The sequence below is a fragment of the Pipistrellus hanaki genome (genome assembly GCF_964339955.1).
Source record: "Pipistrellus hanaki genome assembly, chromosome: 8".
Classification (NCBI taxonomy): Eukaryota; Metazoa; Chordata; class Mammalia; order Chiroptera; family Vespertilionidae; genus Pipistrellus; species Pipistrellus hanaki.
The window spans coordinates 58,054,608-58,073,829 of NC_140510.1; the positions used below are offsets into that span (position 1 = coordinate 58,054,608).

Consider the following 19,222-nt stretch of genomic DNA (forward strand, 5'->3'; position numbering starts at 1 on the left):
CTCCCTGGGGATCGCCAGGAGCTTCCAGCCCAGGGACCTGTGACTGCAGCTCTAATGGAGCAGACCGCAGGAGAAAGCAGCAGAACAGTGGGCGGCAGGGGGAGATAGTCAGGAAGAGGCACCAACACAGGGTCAGCCAAGGTTACCAAACAGTGATAATGAAGAACAAGTTCCTAACAGGCTATGTCCCATCATCCCATCGTCCCATCACAGGAACTTTCCACCCACACTCCTTAGCTGAGTCTTTCCTTATCAGCTGACACCAGCTGGAAGGGGATCCCCTAGTCAACTGCTCACAAATTACTCTAGTCAATACCAATCACTTTCCAGGCTCCAGCATTCTTTACCAACGTGCCCCCTTGGTTCATGCCACACTCACAGGTTTTCTGGTTCGGAGTTGAAGGGATCAGCATTAATTAACAAGCGACTGATAACTGAACCGCCAGGCAAGGAACCAGACATCCCCGCACGAACATCTGTGAGGGAGACAACCCAGAGTCATGAAACAAAAGCGAACATACTGGTGACAGCAATCAGCACCTGTGAGACACATACAGAAATGGCTTGTGAAGACAGTCCTCATTAAATGTATAAAAAGCTCCGCCAGAATGAGCTCTTCGTACGACTAATCTTAGAGCCCAGGCGTCCAGCTTTGGAAGGCTGCATTCATGAGAAATAAACACCTTCGAGCGGCCTGCAGCAATTTAAAATCTTTAAATCACACATTAAGGTAGAGATGAAACCTGTTTTTGAACGTTCTGCCCACCCATGCATCCAGTAATATCTTTATCACTAGCTACCCAAATGCTCATTTCAGAGGGCTCATTTCCCAAGGGCTTCTAGAATTTTCTTTCTATTCAGTGGAGATTCTCTAGAAATTGACAAATCACTTATAGGAGTAGATGGTGTGGCTAGGAGACCTCCGGACTCTACCTGAAGCTGGTTAAGGGAGTCTTACTGGCAATTTCAACCCCTTGTGGCATTCCTTCCTATGAAGACAAGTTCTGTCACCACTCCCTTGGGGGAAGCAGCAGCAGGAGTTGCCTACACTCCATCCCAGGCAAAATGAAAGCAGAGCAGGGAAGAGGACAGGGCCAGCCCCCCGCCGGCTAGCTGCTCCTGCTGCAATCATGGAAGAAACAGCAGCACGACTCTCAGTCCCACCACAGCCTGCCCACCTTCCTCATTCACTCAGGACAACTATTTTGCCTGCTCCACTGCCTTCCTGGAGCCCCGCCCCCACCTCTGAGGCGATCTGGGTGCCACCTGCCCTTTGTAATGAATAAGAGCACTTTCATGCCCTGACCTAACTCTGAATTCTATCTACTTTCCAAGGAGCTATAGACTCTTGGAGGACAGACCCAGTGCCGGGCAAAGCGAGGCCTGACACCCTCCCACAGAAGCTCACCACTGTGCCCGCACGGGGTGGGGACACTCACTCGGGAAGAGGATCTTTGTGTTCAGCGCTGGGAGGCCATCCCGGTTTCCTGACTGGGGAGGAAGAGAGGCAGAACTCCCTTTGCTGATCAGCTTCTCACATGGGGACTTGGAAACTATAAAAACAGGACACAAAGCCGTGACTGACTACTGGAGAAGTTCATTAGAGAAATGCCAGGTGGAGGGGCCGGGGAAGTGAGGAGCTTAAAAGCCACTGGTCAGCCCAGGTGGAGCTGGTGAGGTAAAGAAAGAGGCCCAGAGAGAGACAAAGAGGGGACGAGAGGCCAGTGGGTCTGAATGTCTTCAAGAGGGTGAGGCTGGGACAAGGCACAGAGGGACCAGACCCTACTCACACTTAGGGCCCATGCCAAGTGGAGTTCTAAGTGGTAATGACCATGGAGTGAACTCTGAGGCAGATACCTCTGAGCCATCCTCCACACCCAGAGCCTGTGCTGCTCCAGGACAGATACGGTGCACAGGAAGGTGACCGTGAGGTTGGTGATGCCCTGACCAAAATGCCAGGCCACGCTGGCTCTGGCTGGAACAAATTTCGTATGTGCATGGCATTTGGCTGGCTGCAGCCAGGAAGTTCTGAGGGGTACCCAGGAAGGTTCTGGGCCCTATTGGGTCTGGGGCACAGAGAGGTTCTGAAGAAAGCACACTCCTCAGCAGCAAGGCTCCCCACTCCCCAGCACCCCTCCCACCTGCCACCTGACAAACCGCGCACAGCATGCGGCACAGGGAAAGGCCCTGTACGTGGCCAGAGCAATGAACGAGCACTGCCCCGACACTTCCTTGACAAGCTTTCTGAGTGCCAGGCCCGAACGCAGGACTGAGGGCACCCCGGCTGATGGCTGTACCTTTGCGGAGGCTTCTATGCTTGGCAACCCCGCAGCTCTCACTGTGGCACACCGTGTCCTCTGACTTCAGGTCCTTTTTCTCCTCTGACTCAGAGAGACCTAAGACGATCATCTCCTGCTCTTGGGTCTGGGCATTCTGCTCATCGACAGCTGCAAGGAAAGAACGTCCGTAGCTCAGCCCAAGGACATTACCACAGGCAAGGCCAGGCTGATGGAGGTCCTGTGAACAGACTCCCCTCTTCGCCTACCAATTTGATTTTCCTTCAAATGTCCCCTTGGCTGCAGATTAAACCTAAAGTTCCCACCTCACTCCCACTGTCCCCCTGGGCCTAGCACACTACAAGCACCATGGGCACCGGGCATGCGTGCCAGCTGGCTGGGGAGGAGGGCCCAGAAGCTGAGGATGTGGAAGGAGGATGAGTGAAGGACTGAGAGCCTAGAGCAGCCCTGGGAGATGTGATGAGGACCCCCACCTTGTGCACCCACCAGTATATAGGTAGGAGGTCACAACTTATTTTCTCATGGAAGCAAGCAGCAAGCTGATCTGCTCAGAGTGAAAAGGTGAGGGCTAGGAAAGCGTCTGAAGGGTGTGGACATGTGAAATGGCTTCTGAGGGTAATGAGAGACAAGGCAGATCCAAGATAAGAAAAAATTTGCTGAGGAGCGATCTGGAGGTCCCAGAAGGTTGGAGGCAATAAAGTTCACAGGTCAATGTGGTTTTTCAGCATTCTCATCTAAGCTTAGCAAACCGAATCTGGAGAAAGGGAGTGACTAGCCAGGCAAATCTTTGTCCTATGTGATCTATTTACCTCTCCCAGGCCCCAGGCTGATGGTGGGAAGTCAGCACACCAGGCCAATGACCTGCCCAGGCCCTGGGCACCCTCCTCCACTGAAGCAGTCCTGACTCAGATACCATGGTGTACATGGTCCCCCCCACCCCATTTCTCTAACCACTTCCCTGGGCTTCGCCAACCTCCAATCTCTCTCTGTCCACTGACTTGATGGATGGGCCCCACCTCTCCAGGTGTCCTAAGAGCACCTCAGATCTAAGCACCATGGCTCTCTTAGAACACACACCCCCAGGGCAGCCCCTCCTCCAACTGGATAGGACACATCCTGTAGGGCTGACCCAAGGTTGGGCCCAGTTCCGCAGGTTAGCTCCCTTCTAGGGAGTGGGCTCCCTATTCAGGGATCAGTTTCTCCAAGGAGCCCACTGTGTATGTCCATGAGCACCTTTCACCAGCGAGGGGCGCCCTCCAGCTCTGCTTTCACCTTCTGGATCCCTGGGTTCTCTTTCCAGTGTTTACATCAGACCCAGTAGGTGAGCAGGGAGACGCGCTGCGGACACACGCTCAGGTAGGAGGTGCTGCCTCCTGTCAGGCAGGCCGGAGATAAGCTGCATAAGCAGAAAGTGACCTTGGGCTATCAGGCTTTAACCTACAAGGTGGATGCCTTTCCAGCACCACGTTCAGAGGAAACTGGGCTGCCCAGCACTTGCCTGAAGAAAGCTCCCTCGTCATTAAGAGACCAGCTACCTTTTTCTGTGTGTTCTATGATCTGACGAATCGCCTTCTTCAGGCTATTGGCTCTCAGCATGAGCTGTTCCCGAGGCCTGAATATCTGTGGCCGGGCTGGACACGCTGACCCCATCGAGCGGTCCACAGTTGACCCACAGCTGCTGCCCGTTCCGTCTCCATCTTCTGCCTCCTCAGCAATGGTGGGTGGTGGGGTGGGCAGAGAGGACGAGGCCTGGGACTCATCGTCCAAGGTCTTGAGAAGAGAATCCAACTTCTCTTTTAGGACAGAGCACTGGACAAGAAACAAATAAAGTGGAATGGAGTGCCTCTCATCCTGACACCCTCCCAGGCAGGGGCCCAGGGAACAGACCTTCTTGGCCATGACCTCAGACTCCTCTGAGCTCTCAGTCGTCTTCTCATAGGCCTTTCCCACTCGAGCCACAAAGTCCTTCACCGTCTCACAGAGCACTCTGTGGGAGAAAACGCAGACAGAAGCTTCTAGAGAGACAGTCCTGGCTGCAAACTGGACACCCTGTGTGCTGGACCCCTGGTTCCCCCGAGGCAGCTGGCACTCACTTTGCCGATGAGATCACCACCGAGTGCTGGTCAGAAGTCAGGATTTTAGAAAGATGGGCCGCAACCGAATCTTCATAGAAGAGAATTTGCTGTACCTAGAAGTATCCCAAAACAGGGAGGGATCATTGTAGGTACAAGTTCACCCAGTGAATTCCTCACCCACTGCCCCCACTAGCCGGGCCTCAGCTCACTTCCTTCAACAATCTGAGACCTGCCAGTGTTATCTGAAAGATTTCAAAGGCTTCATCCGGATGTGGACAGATGGGCCTTAACAAAAAAGAGCGTGTTTTGATAAAGACTTACAAATACCTCATGCTTCTTTGTCCTTTAGTCTGAGATTCACCACCAGCAGCCTGGCTAGGAACTAGGATCTTCTATCTTGTTTCCGTAAGCAACACTCCTTAATTTAGGTTCCAGTCACAGCAGACAACACATCTGTCTACCTGGTTGGGAATGTCGCCTGGCCCATCTCCTTCTCTCAATATAAGTTCCCCCTTTCCTACTCATCTCTGCCTGCTGCAGTGGGAGATCTGATGCTGTGTAATGGCCCACTCTAGGCGCTAGCCCAGGGTCAGCAAACTTTACTATCAGCTAGATAGCACAGTCTTCCTCTCTTGAAAGGTACAGACCATCCTCTGCACACAGGTCATGTCAAAGCAGATCCAGGAAGATGTGGTTTGGGGCCAGTTTGCTGACCACTGACCTAGATGGCCCCTGCAGAGTTCTCTCTCCTGCTCAGCCAGCAGCTAGCTTGCCCAGTGGGCATGAGCACAGCTATGTGCCAGGACTGCACTATTGCAGGATATAAAATAAGGAAGGCAAAGTTTAGGCCCTTAAGAACTATTAAGACATAATAGCCATAAAACAAAAAGAAGAGTGAATGATTGAACTGGCACAGCCAGCTGCAAAGGGAGGCAATGTGGAGGATGATGGGGCAGCAGCAGGTGCAGGGAGGGTGGGAGTTCCTAGGGAACTGTCAACACAAAGGCCCCAAATTCTAATGACAACTGGGAAGCCTCCAGGTGACCCAAAGCCTGGGAGGTCAGAGTCTGTGTGGCTCCACCTAAACCTTGAGCTGATCCTAAACTTCTGGTCTAGCCTAGGGCTGGGCATGAGAACACTGGGGGTGCAGGGGAGGGGAGGTAACCGGAAAATACCTCGGAACCCTCGCTGAAGTCCTCAGTGACGACGGTAGAAGAGGAGGCCTGCCGGGGCAGTTTAGTCTCGTACGCCATGACACTCCACCTGCACACAAAGGCAGCTCCCAGCAGGTTGCTCCGCCTCCCAGGCAGGCCCTGCACCTCCCTCCTTGTGACCTGGAGACCTGACCTTACAACAATTCTAACTTCATCTGTAAGTCCTTTATGTTAGCTTGTGTACAAATGCTACACCAATAAGTCACTATGGCTCCACTAGTGGAAGAGAAAGCCAGCAGCCTGCTCCTCACTTCATCAAATGCACTACATGAGAGGGCAGCTGAGTGGATGCGTGATCAAACCTGCTCATGACAACCACAGGATCGTGACGAACATGAGCATTTTCACGACACCAATCCACCACAGGCTCTGGTTAGCAGGATTTCAGACATGAGTCAGAACTAAAAGCAGTTCACCCAAGAAGGATGCCAAAAAATTCTTAAACACACAGAGACTATCCAATACTTAAGATCCTTCAGGGAACAGAATATGAGAAAATGGGATTGCTCAATTATGGATAACGAGCACTCTGCTGACAGGCGTCAGATGATGGCCGCAATGCCTGAAAGGGACAGCGCCACCTTCTTTAACAGCCCCAGTGGATCAGGCTTGGCCTCAACAGAAGACCTCATCACTCAGTTCATAACCTGTCTGTTATTCTTTCCATAATCCTGGTCAAAACTTAAGAACTCCCAGGAAAAAAGAATTCCAGCTCAGGTCAAATTTTTACACTTGTTTGTCAAAGGCCTACGGTTCCCTGGGATCCGGTGAGAACAGCTGGCCCAGGTTCCCTGTCTCTGACCAGCTCGTGTGGAGCAGCGGAGACTGCGCCCCACTCACCTGTCCAGCATCTTGGTGCTGGCTCTTTCCAGCTTCTCCAGGATCTGAGGGAGCTGGGTGTCATCATCACAGGCTGAGCCCCAGCCCAGCACGCGCGCCAGGTCGTTCCCCGTGCCCAGGGGCAGCACGCCCAGCTGACACTGCAAGACACAGGAGGAAGACACAGCACTGAGAGCCCTCCTCTGCTGAAATGGTGGCTGACCTCAGTGGAAGAGACCTGTTCCAAAAGGGGTGGGGCTTCCATTTCAGGCAGAGCCACGGAGCCCACAGCCTTTCTAACCCCACAGAAAAGTCCTCCGTCTCCCACGGGCCGCATCTCACATGTTGCTACATTTTGACTGCCCTCTAGCACAGTGGTTCTCAGCCTTTCTAACGCTGCAGCCCTTTAATACATACAGTTCCTCATGTTGTGGTGACCCCAAACCATAAAATTATCTTCCTTGCTACTGCATAATTGCAATTTTGCTACTGTTAATGAATGGTAATGTAAACATCTGTGTTCTCCAGTGGTCTTAGGTGACCCTGCTAGCGGTTCTCAACCTGTGGGTCGCACACAGGGGCTAGCACAGACACTCTGGGGTAGCAGGACTGAGCCTAGCAACTAAGTACAATAGAAATGAGGAGGGAGGACAAGGGAAGAATCAAGAATGATCAACTGCCAAATCTCTGGCTTGGATGTCTGGTGGATGATAATTTTCAGATTCTAAGGAAAGAAATGGGGGGCAGGCAGGGCTGAGTGGTGTGCTCAGTGCTGGAAATGTTGGGCTTGAGGTGGGAAGGGGCAGCCAGGAAGACAAGAAACACCGAGGAAAGCTAGAGGAAAGATAGGCTGACCAGAGACTCGAGTGCCACAGAGAAGCTGAAGGAGACAATGCTCACTGAACTCAACTGAGTGGATGAAACCTGCCTTCCTGATTAGTGACAAACTTGTAGATCATCCTAGAAGTCAACAGAACACAGGACTTAAGTGTTGTTCTCTAACTTTACCACTAGAGGGAAGCATTTTCTTTCCTGAGCAAGTGGCCTTGATGGAGAGTTCACTGTCCAATTTGTATCATTTTAATACCCGAGGCTAAAAAATGCCTAAGAACAGTCCACCCCACCTGAGAATCAGGTAGAAGATCTGGAAAAAAAGGTATGTTGAAAGCAAATGGCAAAGTAGGAAAAAATATCACCGACAAAAAGAGTTTACATCCCCAATATAATATAACCTTTAAAAATTAAAATCGTTTTAATTTTTTAAAAGGCAAATACCCCAACTGAAATGTAGGCAAGGAACATAAACAGGTAACTCATTTAAAAAGTCATGGTTAGCCGACTAGCGAGGTTCAGTGATTAAACATCGATCTATGAACCAGGAGTTGTCAGTTCGATTCCCAGTCATGGCATTTGCCAGGTGGGGCATGCAGAAGGCAGCCAATCAATGATTCTCTCTCATCACTGATGTTTTTCTCTCTCCCCCGCCCCCATCTCTTCCTCTATGAAATCAATAAAAATATTTGGAAAAATAAATTCACAGTTAATTGAGATGTTTTATTTCAACAGTAATAAAGAAATAAAAATAAGACATATGCTAGAGAGTAGGAAGGGACAGAAATAGACTTACTGGAACTGCAAGTCACAATTAGGGTCCCTTGGACCTCTCTCTATCAACAATGGACTCATATCACCCTGTTCCGTTCCTGCATTTTATAAATCAGCATGTTGTGGCATCTTGTGCTCACCCCATGGCGGTAAGTGGAGATCTGCCGGTGGCTTCCCGCTGGGCAAAGCTTTGCCAGCACCGAGCTTCTCACTCCCCCCACTGATGATCCCCTACCTGGGCATTCATAAAGACCACTGGTGAAAACCATACAGACCCTTTCCCAACTGTGTCTCTTTCAAAGAGCGTCCAACATTTAGACTCTGATCTGTACTGCCACACTGCTATCCTTCCAGACTGCACCAATCTCATTTCCCGATGCCACAAAAAAACTCTCCTTTCCACACCTATCCACTGTTCATCTTTTTCGTTTTCGCCCAACTAAGTAGACAAAAAGGTCGTACCTTTACTTCTAGCTGTAAAGTTCCTGTTCCCGTCCCAGCCCCAGCCCCAGCTCCCGGCCCCATGATGCTATTGAGCTACCAGCTCTTCCCTCCCAGACCTTTGCTGGCCCCTCCCTGGGAAAAGTACTCCAAGGGACATGGAGTGTCACCCAAGACAGCCCAGCTTCTCTCCCACCCCACCCCATTCCCGGGCCTGGGCTCCTCCAGATTCAGGCACCTGTTTGTGAAGATTGAGGCTGTCAATTTCAGAGAGGACCCAGCCAACACTGCCGTCCCCACCACAAACCAGAATCCGGAATGTATCAAACTTCTGGAATAAGCGTAAGCTGCAAAGAAAAGAGAATGTAATGAAATGAGGTACATTCTAAATGACAAACGATGGCCAGTCAGTCCTGGGTGAGGGACCCCGTGTGTGGTCCTCACAGTGACCTGTACCTTCTCCTGCAATTAAGTCCCTCAGAGGAAGAGCCTAGGTGCTCAGGCTCGGCCTGCTGGGGCCACTGGGCACCTCAGAGCAAAAGCCTCCCACCGGGGGCCTCTGTGCCATTCTCCACCCGCCTAGTCCCCACACGCAGCCAGCACCTGCATGGGCAGCTGAGGAGCCCAAGAAGCACCATTATGTCCACTTTATCTTCCCCACTGGGCCGCTGCATCCTCCAGGTGGTGTGACCCATCCCTCCTCCCCGCGTAACCCACCTCCATCTCCTTCCCGTGCTCTTCGTGGTCACCTGCCCCTCGCAGGGTCACCTGCCCCTCTGCTCATTCCTCACCCACTTCCTGAGTGGCCTGGCTCAAGTTGGGCTTCAGAGACCACACATATGCTGATGACCATGACCCTAAACCACATGTGTCAAACGCAAGGCCCGCGGGCCAAATCCAGCCCGCCAGGCCTTGCAATGTGGCCCGCACCGCGCTGTCATCACTGCACTCCGCTGTCAGTTTATGACATTGTCAGTTTATGACTGTTCAGTAAACCATTCGGCCCGTGATTTAGGCTGGATTTTAGATTTTGGCCCCTTCTCTGATTGAGTTCGACACCCCTACAAACCATGACCTCCAGACTTTCCTGAAGAACAACACATGCACTTGTCTACCAAAAGAGTCACAAGGGTGTCCTAGGTTCCCCTCCTTGGAAAATAGCAGAGCTACCATCAAAACAGTCACCAGGCCAACCCTGCTGTCCCGTCCACCGCTGCTTCTCTGATAATCACTACAAGAGCCTTCTCCCCAGCTCACGTCTCCTGCGGATACCTCCAATTGCTACCAGTATGATCTTCCCAAAACAAGTCTTGTCCAGTGTCTCACTTTAAGAATTTGCTGCTTGTTTCCAGGAAAGGTTCAAACCCCTTGGCCAGCACCTACAACCCTCCCTGGCCAGCAGCTGCCATCCCACTGTCTTCTCACCTCTGGGCACCCACAGCATCTTCTGCCCAGCAGGCTCCAAACCTCCCTCCCTGCCATGACACCAATTCTCCTCAAACACTGGCTCAGGAAGAAACTGAGAAATCCCAATTTGATTTATAAATTCCTCTGGGTTCCCAAAGAATCTGCATGCCTCCCCTGTCATGGTGACAGACATGCTGCCATGTGACCTTGACTATCTGTCCATGTGCTGCACTCCTGGCAGGCAGAGGCCCGCCATAGTAGGCCTTCCATCTAGCTGAATCTGAGCCAGAGGGTGTCCTGGAAAGACAAAAGGGAATGAGGGACACACGTGGCTCAGGGGAAAAAAACATACGTGAGATTCTGAAGCATCAAGGCTGCCTCTGAGAACACTGACCTCTCCCAGGCCTCCTGCTCTCCAAGGACAGTTGTCAAAAAAGTGAAACAATGTGCCTAAGTTTGTTTATAAAGTGTGGAATGGAACCTGCTTCCCAGAAATTAGAGTTTCCTAAACCAATTGCCCCTGTGCCTTTGTGGGGCCCCCTACGCCATCCTGTCTCCTGTGCAATACCACCCAAACACGGGTCTGCATGCAGCCAAGGAATATCTGGTTCTTCTCAAGTTCCCTGCCCAAAGCCATTCACAGCATTCGTCCAACACTCCAGCGCCTCGCAGAGTGAACCTGTTCAGTATATCAGGACAAGGGCTGTCTGATTCCTTCACTGAACCCCCCTCCTTTTTTAATCCTCACCTGAGAATATGTCTATTGCTTTCAGAGAGAAGAGAGAAAGAGAGAAACATCAATAGGTTGCCTCCCATATGCACCCAACCAGGGATCGAACCCAAAACCTAGGTATGTGCCCAGAGTCTGAACCCGCAAACTTTTGGTGTATGGGACAATGCTCCAATCGACTGAGATACCCATTCAGGGCACTGGCCCCATTTTTTAACTAGAAAGATTCCTTTCTAAACGCAATGGTGAATATGCTCCTGGTCATTCAGTTAACTAAGTCCCCCTACCTATATCTCAGGAGTGCTGCCTGGAGGAAGCAGGCTAGAAAGTTGCCGTGGGATTTTTCTCCAGCAGCTATTGCCATGGGAACACCTCCACATCAGGCCCTGGGCCCATGTGCACATCCTCTCCTCCCACCCGCCCCAGCTCCTGTTACAGCAGCGCCTGCTCCTAACACAACACCCTCCCGGAAAACATAAACCAGAGAACAGGCCCCCAAGCACTTTCCACTATAAATCCCCTGATGATCCATCCCCTCACAAGCTAGGAGGCTTACAGCTCCGACCTTGTACTGCTGCTTCCAAATGAGGAAGGAATTAGTTCAAATGACAAAGTTTACAGAAGCAAATGTTTTCTACAAACCTACAGTATGCACAACACTAGAAAGAAGACACATCAGCTCTCCAGCTACTTGGGACCTCGCACGTCTGCACGTGTCACTACACCTGCAAGGTGAGCAACTTCTTATGCCTCCAAAATGTAAACTCTCTTGTTTGGCCTCCCTGGAGGAAAGCCTCCCCAGTAGTAAGCAGCCACTGAAAGCAACAAAGCAAGTCTGTAACCACTGACTTCAGAAAACGCCCACGCTATTGCATGCTGACACCCTTAAACAGTATACTGCACAATGCCAGGCAACAACGCGCCGCATTCGGTTCAAAAGTGTGTGTGCACGCCTGAAACACACATTTGAAAACTGGAAGGACACCCAACTCTATTGAGAGGATACCTCTGCAAGTAGAATTTGGGGATGGAGGGGGTGGTTCAAGAAACAGGGCCTTTATTTCCTTTTTTAAAACATATGTTTGAATCTTTTAATAATAAACATGCATTATCTTCAAAAAAATAAACTCCAAGAAAGAACTATTTTACAAGCTTACCCAAGGTGTGGCCCTCCGTTCATAAGGTCAAAAACCTGGGCAGGGTTCAGCAGCTGTTTGAATCTTCTGAGGAACTTCACGCCCTGGTTGTCCCCACTTTTTGAATTGACGAAGACTAACAAGGGGCTTGTGCAGGACGGAGGACATGTGGCCTTCCAGAAGCCTGGATTGCGAATGGAAAAGGACAGAGGTATGAAAGACAGATGGGCATGCCTGATCCTGTAGGAAGTAATCACCTGAGGGCCCTGTAACTTACACAGAACCAGCAGTTAATAAGCGCATTTCCACACGGCCATTACCCCTACAGAAGAAAGTGAGTGCCCATCCAGTCTGACTTCATATTTATAAGGATTCTAAATTTCAGGAAGAGCGGGCACTGCAATGCTCTTCCTTTCACTCTTGCGTTAATTCTGAAGAGCTGATTTCCTCCCAGATATGGGCCCCAGTTTCCAACCTTTATTACAAACATGGCAAACTCATTGCCAGAGGGTTTGCCATGCTTGACTTACTAATATACATCATCAAACATGCTCTGGACAAGTGCCAGCAGCAGGAAATCACGTGCTATTTAATACCTGCTGCTAGATGGAGACCAGCTGATGGAGCACATGATCTCAATGGCTCACAGCAGAGACAGACACGAGTCTTTGACTGGGTGTCTACTCACAACCTCCTGGATCCATCACCTTTAACTAAGGTACCAGCCTCGGGTTCTAAGCCTGCCATCAGGACACCATTCACCACCATGTACGTAAGTCCTTTCCCCTGATGTCCGGGCCTGACCTCTTTCCCACCACATCTCGAAATCACCAACAGAGCCTTTTAGAGTGAGGAAGGAGAATGCACGAGGGAGAGCATGAGGAACGGGATAGGCCAGGAGAGCGCCTGGTACCCACCATCGGAATCGATGCTGTTGAGAGCTGTGGGAGGGATGACCGACACTTTACACAGGCCCAGTGGGCACTTGGTCACTAAGGATTCCTTACACGCCGTGTGCACCTGGAATAAGAATCCATGCATTACAAGGAGTCACGGCCTCCTTCACATAAAACCTACACGCGAGAGGAACGGGCTGTGCCCATGAGGAACTGAAGGATTCGGGAGAGGGCCACGCTCACTCACCATGGCCTTGCACCACAGGCAGCGCCAGTCCTGCAGCCGTAGCACGCTGCCACAGGTCTTGTCACACACCGTGCACTTGGCACTCACAGGCAGATTTCCTTCCAGCCACTGGTGAGGCATGGCGATCTGCAGACCAAGCAGAGACATGCACTAGGAACATGTCCCAGCACCCCACTCAGGGGCACAGACCTTGGGCAAAGATGCTCCAAAATGACTTCAATCAAGACACTATTCTCACCACAAGCAGAGGGAGAACAGGGTTGTCCCACCTACACTCCTACTCCGGGCACAGCATGACTCACAAGGACTGGACAGAGTTAGGAAGCACAAAAGCCCACAATGAGCCCCCAAATGCAGAATGGGAGCAACTCAAAACCTCAAGGCAGAGAACCAAGAGAGAGGAGAGCCACACCAGTCTGGCCAGTGCCCCTGTGCGTACCCCGTCCTCATCCTCAATGATGTCCTTCCCGATGGAGGCCAGTGTGGTCCACTTGCAGTTATTGGTTGCACGCACAGCACACCGTTTGTGGGCCTTGAACTTGCACACTGTGAGAGAATGAACACATGAACCTTCAAGCCTCACTCGTGGCAGCTGCTTCCGGTGCTGGGGGAGATGGTCCAGTGGAACTGCCCAGGCTTCCTGGGACAGCTGGAACAGACAGCACTCCCTGTGATATGAACTAATTACTGGGACATATGTAGGGACTGACCTCAGTGAGACTAGATACCCAGGATAGCCAGAAGTCGGCAGAACTTCTGGAAAGGGCCAGAGAGTAACCAGTTCATTGTCTATCCCAAGTGCTCATCCTGCCCCTGCAGCCCAAGGACCGCCATGAACCATGCTTTACATATGGACACTGAAATGTCCATTCCATGATTTTCTGTGTCACAAAACAGTCATCATCTTTTCACTTTTTTCAACCATTTGAAAATGTAAAACCAGCCCAGCCAGTGGTGGCTCGGTTGATTGAGCATCAACACACAAACCAAGAGATCATGGGTTCGATTCCCAGTCAGGGAAGATGCCCAGCTGGATTCCCATGTAGGAGGCAGATAACTTATGTTTCTCTCTCATCAATGTTTCTATCTCTTTATCCCTCTCCCTTCCTCTCTAAAATCAATAAAAACGTATTTAAAAAAAAAAAAAAAAAAAGTAAAACCCTTTTTAAATCTCGCAAGCCTCATAGAAACAGGACAGGTGGGATCTGGCCTGAGGATGACAGTTTCCCTTTCTCTGATCCTGCACAAACACTGGAAGCCTGCCCTCTAGATCCAGAAGACAACTTTCAATCCATTTATCCACAACCCAATTCACCCCAAGAGTGGGTATAACTAACACTAGGGCTGACAGTTTCAACTCCTTCCCTCTGTGGCCTCTACTTTCTTCTACCTTATTACTGCCTCCCTTCTTTCCTTTGACCCATTACCATAAAAAAGAACTTATCAAAGACTCCTCAGCAGGCATAATAAATAAGCGTGGGGTCACAGCAATTGCTTCACTCCTGACCATGTGGGGTGACTACATTTGGACCTCTAGTGTCAGACCGCCTTTCCCAGCATATATTACGTCGTCCACACCTTCACAGGACAGTCCATGGGACGTGACCCCAGACAGAGCTTCGCGGCACACGTTGCAATAGGTCGGCCTCGCGTGGGAACAGGCGTACCAATTGTGCATCCCTGAGAAGTGGTCCATGCTGTACTGGGTCGGCTGGAAGAAGGAAATAAAGGCAGCAAAGAGAAGGTGAACCTCTGACATTCTTAAATGTGGTCACTTAAACAGGAATCAATAAAGCATCCAGAGGAGGAGAGGAGGAAGGTTTATAAAAGACAGGGTCACAGTACGATGGGGTGACCTTCATTTACAAGGACCATGCTGAGAACGCAAGTCCAGAACTGTACGACCCACACATGAGAGACACCCAGACCAGCAAATTAAAGGGCAACAGAGGAGTTTCTTTCTACCTCAAAATGCTCCCTGTTCTGGACAGTCTTCAGCGCTGCGATCCAATCTTCCATTTCTTTTCTGTTGTCAGCACATAGGATGAGTTTCCTACATGGAGTGATAACCTAAAGAAAGGAACATATTCAATAAATCCATGAGCAAAATACAAATGCTAACAACGATAAAGACATCTTAAAAATCTACTTTCACCATAAATATTTTATTGAAGAACAGCTGCTTAATTCAGATATTCAAGCGAATAGAGCATAAAAATGGTTATCTTGAAACACTACAAAATAAGAACAATCTCAAACCAAAAAGACAATCATATTTAGGTTATATATTCACCAAAAACCAACTTAAGTGGACATTTATGAACTACTTACTACTCAGGCACACAGGGAAAAAAATTTAAAGGAAGAGAAAACGGCTGTTATTGTTCTAAACTCACAGGGTGACATCCTGCACTCACATAGTTCAGGGAAAGTCTGGTCCAAGTTACTCAAAGAACAGGGTGGGCATTTCACATGAACCACATGTAAGTGTTCTCACACAAGACCTTTCAATACATGGCAATGGAATAACAGCCAGCTATTGCATGCAGGGCCTGAGCAACTTAACCGGACCTGGTAATAATCAGCAACTAAAAATTATACCCACAACATATAAAAAAATCTTTATACACCAACAGAAGAAACCTTTCTTACAGAAAAAAAAAGGCTATAAATTTACATTTCACAGAGGAAATACAAAATGACTATTAAACAAATAAAAAGATGCTTGATTACCACTCTGGCCATCAGGGAACGCAAATGAAAATAACAAATTATTTTTCACCTAACAGATTGGCAAAGTTTTAAAAGATGAGAATGCAGTGTTTTCAGAGAGATGGGGGAAAGAGTTCTCCTGAAGTAAACAGCATATAAACTTTATAGAGAAAAACTGGCCTTAGGTGGTTTGATTCAATGGATAGATGTTGGCCTTTGGACAGAAGGGTCCCTGGTTCGATTCCAGTCAAGGGAGCATGCAAGGTTTTCGGACTCCATCCCCAGTAGGAGGCATGCAGGAGACAGCCAATCAATGATTCTCTCTCATCATTGTTTTTTTCTTTCTCTCTCTCCCTTCTCCCTTCCTCTCTGAAATAAATAAAAATATAGTTTTAAAAATTATTTTTTAAAAGGGGGGGAAAAGAAAAACTGAGCAAGTCTATCAAAATTTTTTAAAGTTATAGCCTTTTACTTTTAAAAAAAAATATATATATATATATATTATTGATTTTTTACAAAGAGGAAGGGAGAGGGACAGAAAGTTAAAAACATCCATGAGAGAGAAACATCGATCAGCTGCTTCCTGCACACCCCCTACTGGGGATGTGCCCGCAACCAAAGTATATGCCCTTGACTGGAATCGAACCTGGGACCTTCCAGTCCACAGGCCAACACTCTTTCCACTGAGCCAAACTGGTTTGGCTTACTTAATTTTGTTTTAGAATGATATAAAGTATCTACATGGTTCCAAAGTCAAATCTACAAAATACAGTACATTCAAAAGTCTAGCTTTGTATCTTCCTTCCATCCTGATTCCCTCCCTATGCCAAAGGAACCCTAAAAATAAATAAACAAAACTACCGTTTATCCTTCCATGTGTAAGGTTATTTGCTAACACATGTATATATACACAATCCCCCTTCTAAAACAGTAGCACACCACAGATGCTCTTCTCCACCTCTGCTTTTCCCTCTGAGTAAGACCGCCCTCACTCCTTAGCAGCATGCAGTGTTTCCTTATAGCTGTATCCAGTCTGTTCAACCCGTTTCCAATTAATGGGTATTATGTTGTTGAAAAGCCTTTGGCAAGTCAAAGGTGCCGAAATGCACAGCCTTTACACAGATCTTTTCATATGTACCAGTATATTGCGGTGACAGAGTAAATGCATATGTTGTTTTGTAGCTATTGCCAAATTCCCCTCTGCAGGAGCTGGGCCATTCTGCATTCCCAGGGACTCACCAATAAAGTTTGTTATTTAACTTCTGGATTTCTGTTTTGTTAGATTATCTCTTCTGTGATTTCCATAAACTACCCACAAAGCTTAACCAGAGAAGGGGATAATCAGAACTGAGTCACAGATGTACGGTGCTGTTCATTCTTTAAGTAACTGGGATAACTACACGTAGGGAGGAAAGGTAGGTGTAGAAAGAGGTGAAGCTAGAGGAAAGTGAGGGGAGCCCGAAAGACAGAAAACAGAAGACTGGAGAAGTGAGTGCCCTCCAAAGTGAGGGTGGGGGGTGGGAGCCACTGTCTCTGAAGCTTCAAAAGCACCACATGTAGCCTATATCCAAACACCTGCTGAGTGTCTCAAAGACCACAAGAAGCCAAGGTTCCTGCTCACAAAGAACTCACCCAAAGCAAACAGGACATTTCGGAAAGGGACATGTGCCATGAAGACAAAGCGGATCATGGGAATGGGGCTGACGGGTGCTTTGGAGGTTGGTCAGAAAAGGCCATAAGAGAGCTGGGCAACAGACTATGGCCTTGGGTCAGTGCTTAAGGACTTTCCATCAGTAACTATAAAATTGCAGCAAACACTTATTTTTATTCACTCTGGTGTGAGTTTTAATATTTGAACATTTTTATCAGCAAAATAAATAGAATTTCAAAAAGATAATACAGTTTTGCATAACTTGGATTTTATTGGGAGTTATGCAATAAGGTATTTACAGAAGAGAACAATGAGATTTTTCATGTCCTGTTCTATTTTAAGCCTTGTTTCCACTACTCCCGTGACAACCTGTACAAGATCAAGTGTGCATGTTATTCCAGAACTCAGCTCTGTGGTCTGAGCAGGTGGATCTCTGGGCCCTCTCTCCCCCAGGCTGAAGTTACTGGAATAGCTTCATAGGCACTAGCACCATTGGATAGCAAGTTACAGACAAAACTGTTATGTTTAAAGATGGTGACTTAATGGAACAAATGATAAATGATGTCATTTCCTCAATCTGTGTAGCTATTTACAGGAAGAAAACACTGACCAGCAGATGAATGTCTAAGAACCTGGTTTTCAGCTATTTTAAGAAACACTTGTGCCTGTTGGAAGCCTCAGACCTCGCCACTGACTGGTTGGGAAGACTCGTGTTGTTTTCGCTTCTGAAAATGGGGGGTGGTGAAAGCTAACTGACAGGGCTGTTATGAGATTAAATGGGACCAAATGTGGACAGAATCAAGCACGGGGCCCAACACACAGTGTTCAGGACACATCCTGAGTCCAAAGCCCTCACAAGCTGTGCAACTTGGAACAGCTACTTCCCCTCCCTGTGCCTCCATCTGTTCATGTGAAAACTGGGGCTACTAATGGTGAGCCCATAACCCCGGCCGTTGTGAGGTTCTAGACAGGGACCCCGAAGTGCTGAGAACAGTGCTCCCGTGTAAGCACTCCCCGCTGTCACTCTCAGTGCTATTTCAGGCTCTTCCTTCCCTGTGGACCCACCTTTCTGAGGCCATTCTGGGGCCAAGAGTCCACCTCCCAGATAATGAGAATCATCAGAGAAGACTCCCACCCACTAAATAAAAATTGGTCTCAGCAGGGCGCGTGCGGGAGGCAACCAGTCAATGTGTGTCTCTCACATTGATGTCTCTCTCTCTCTCTCCCCCTCTCTCTCTCCCTCTCTCTCTCCCTCCCTCCCTCCCTCCCCCCCCCCTCTCTCTCCTCTCCCCTCCTCCTCCTCCTTTCTACACTCTCTGAAAAGCAATGAAAAAAAAATATCCTCAGGAGAGGATTGACACACACACACACACACACACACACACACACACACACACACACAAAAAGAAACAAAGAAAGAAAGAAAAGCAGTCTCTGCCTCTCTCCAGTCACACTCTGGCACCTGAGACAGAATCCATGCTTAGCCACCCACCGCCTCCCCATAGCCCTCCAGCCCAGGAAAAGCCTCCCAGACACCAGGGGCAGTCTGCACACCTCGGATACCCAGGACTAAGGGCAAGACAGGTGAGGCTGGGAGGGCCTCCTCAGGAGGAAAGGAAAGTGAGAGGCTTTCTAAGAGAGATGTCTTGGGCAGGGCTCCCTATTCAGTCCCCTGATTTGGGAACAGAACAGCCAGGACAGGACCCAGGAGAGAGACCCTCAAGTGATTCCCTCCTGGCTGCTCACCACATTCACTAAAAGAAGGCAGGATTCAGAGGAGACACTCGAAGGAATAATAAGAGTGTCCCTTCGTTTGGACTGCAGCCAGTATCGTAACTCCTAGAAACTAAGGATGGTGAGAGAAAGCTAGAACTATCCCTAAAATTGAGCTTTCACACAGGAAAAGCTTTGGAGACCAAAGAATGTTTTTGGTCTATATTTTTCAAGTAAATTTGCAATGTAAAAAATGTCACATAACTAAATCAACTTAAA

At 48.9% G+C, this 19,222-nt stretch overlaps 1 protein-coding gene across 1 annotated transcript in view; it reads right to left on the reverse strand.

Moving 5' to 3' along the window:
- Nucleotides 1-19,222, reverse strand: part of DGKD (diacylglycerol kinase delta) — a 100,250-nt gene that overhangs the window by 15,594 nt on the left and 65,434 nt on the right. Inside the window, 15 exon segments of the mRNA XM_084892479.1 lie at nt 380-476; nt 1,440-1,553; nt 2,298-2,447; nt 3,833-4,106; nt 4,185-4,284; nt 4,391-4,485; nt 5,548-5,635; nt 6,427-6,566; nt 8,690-8,798; nt 11,746-11,908; nt 12,642-12,744; nt 12,868-12,993; nt 13,307-13,413; nt 14,446-14,578; nt 14,833-14,937. Coding sequence (XP_084748605.1) covers nt 380-476; nt 1,440-1,553; nt 2,298-2,447; nt 3,833-4,106; nt 4,185-4,284; nt 4,391-4,485; nt 5,548-5,635; nt 6,427-6,566; nt 8,690-8,798; nt 11,746-11,908; nt 12,642-12,744; nt 12,868-12,993; nt 13,307-13,413; nt 14,446-14,578; nt 14,833-14,937 — 1,904 coding nt within the window.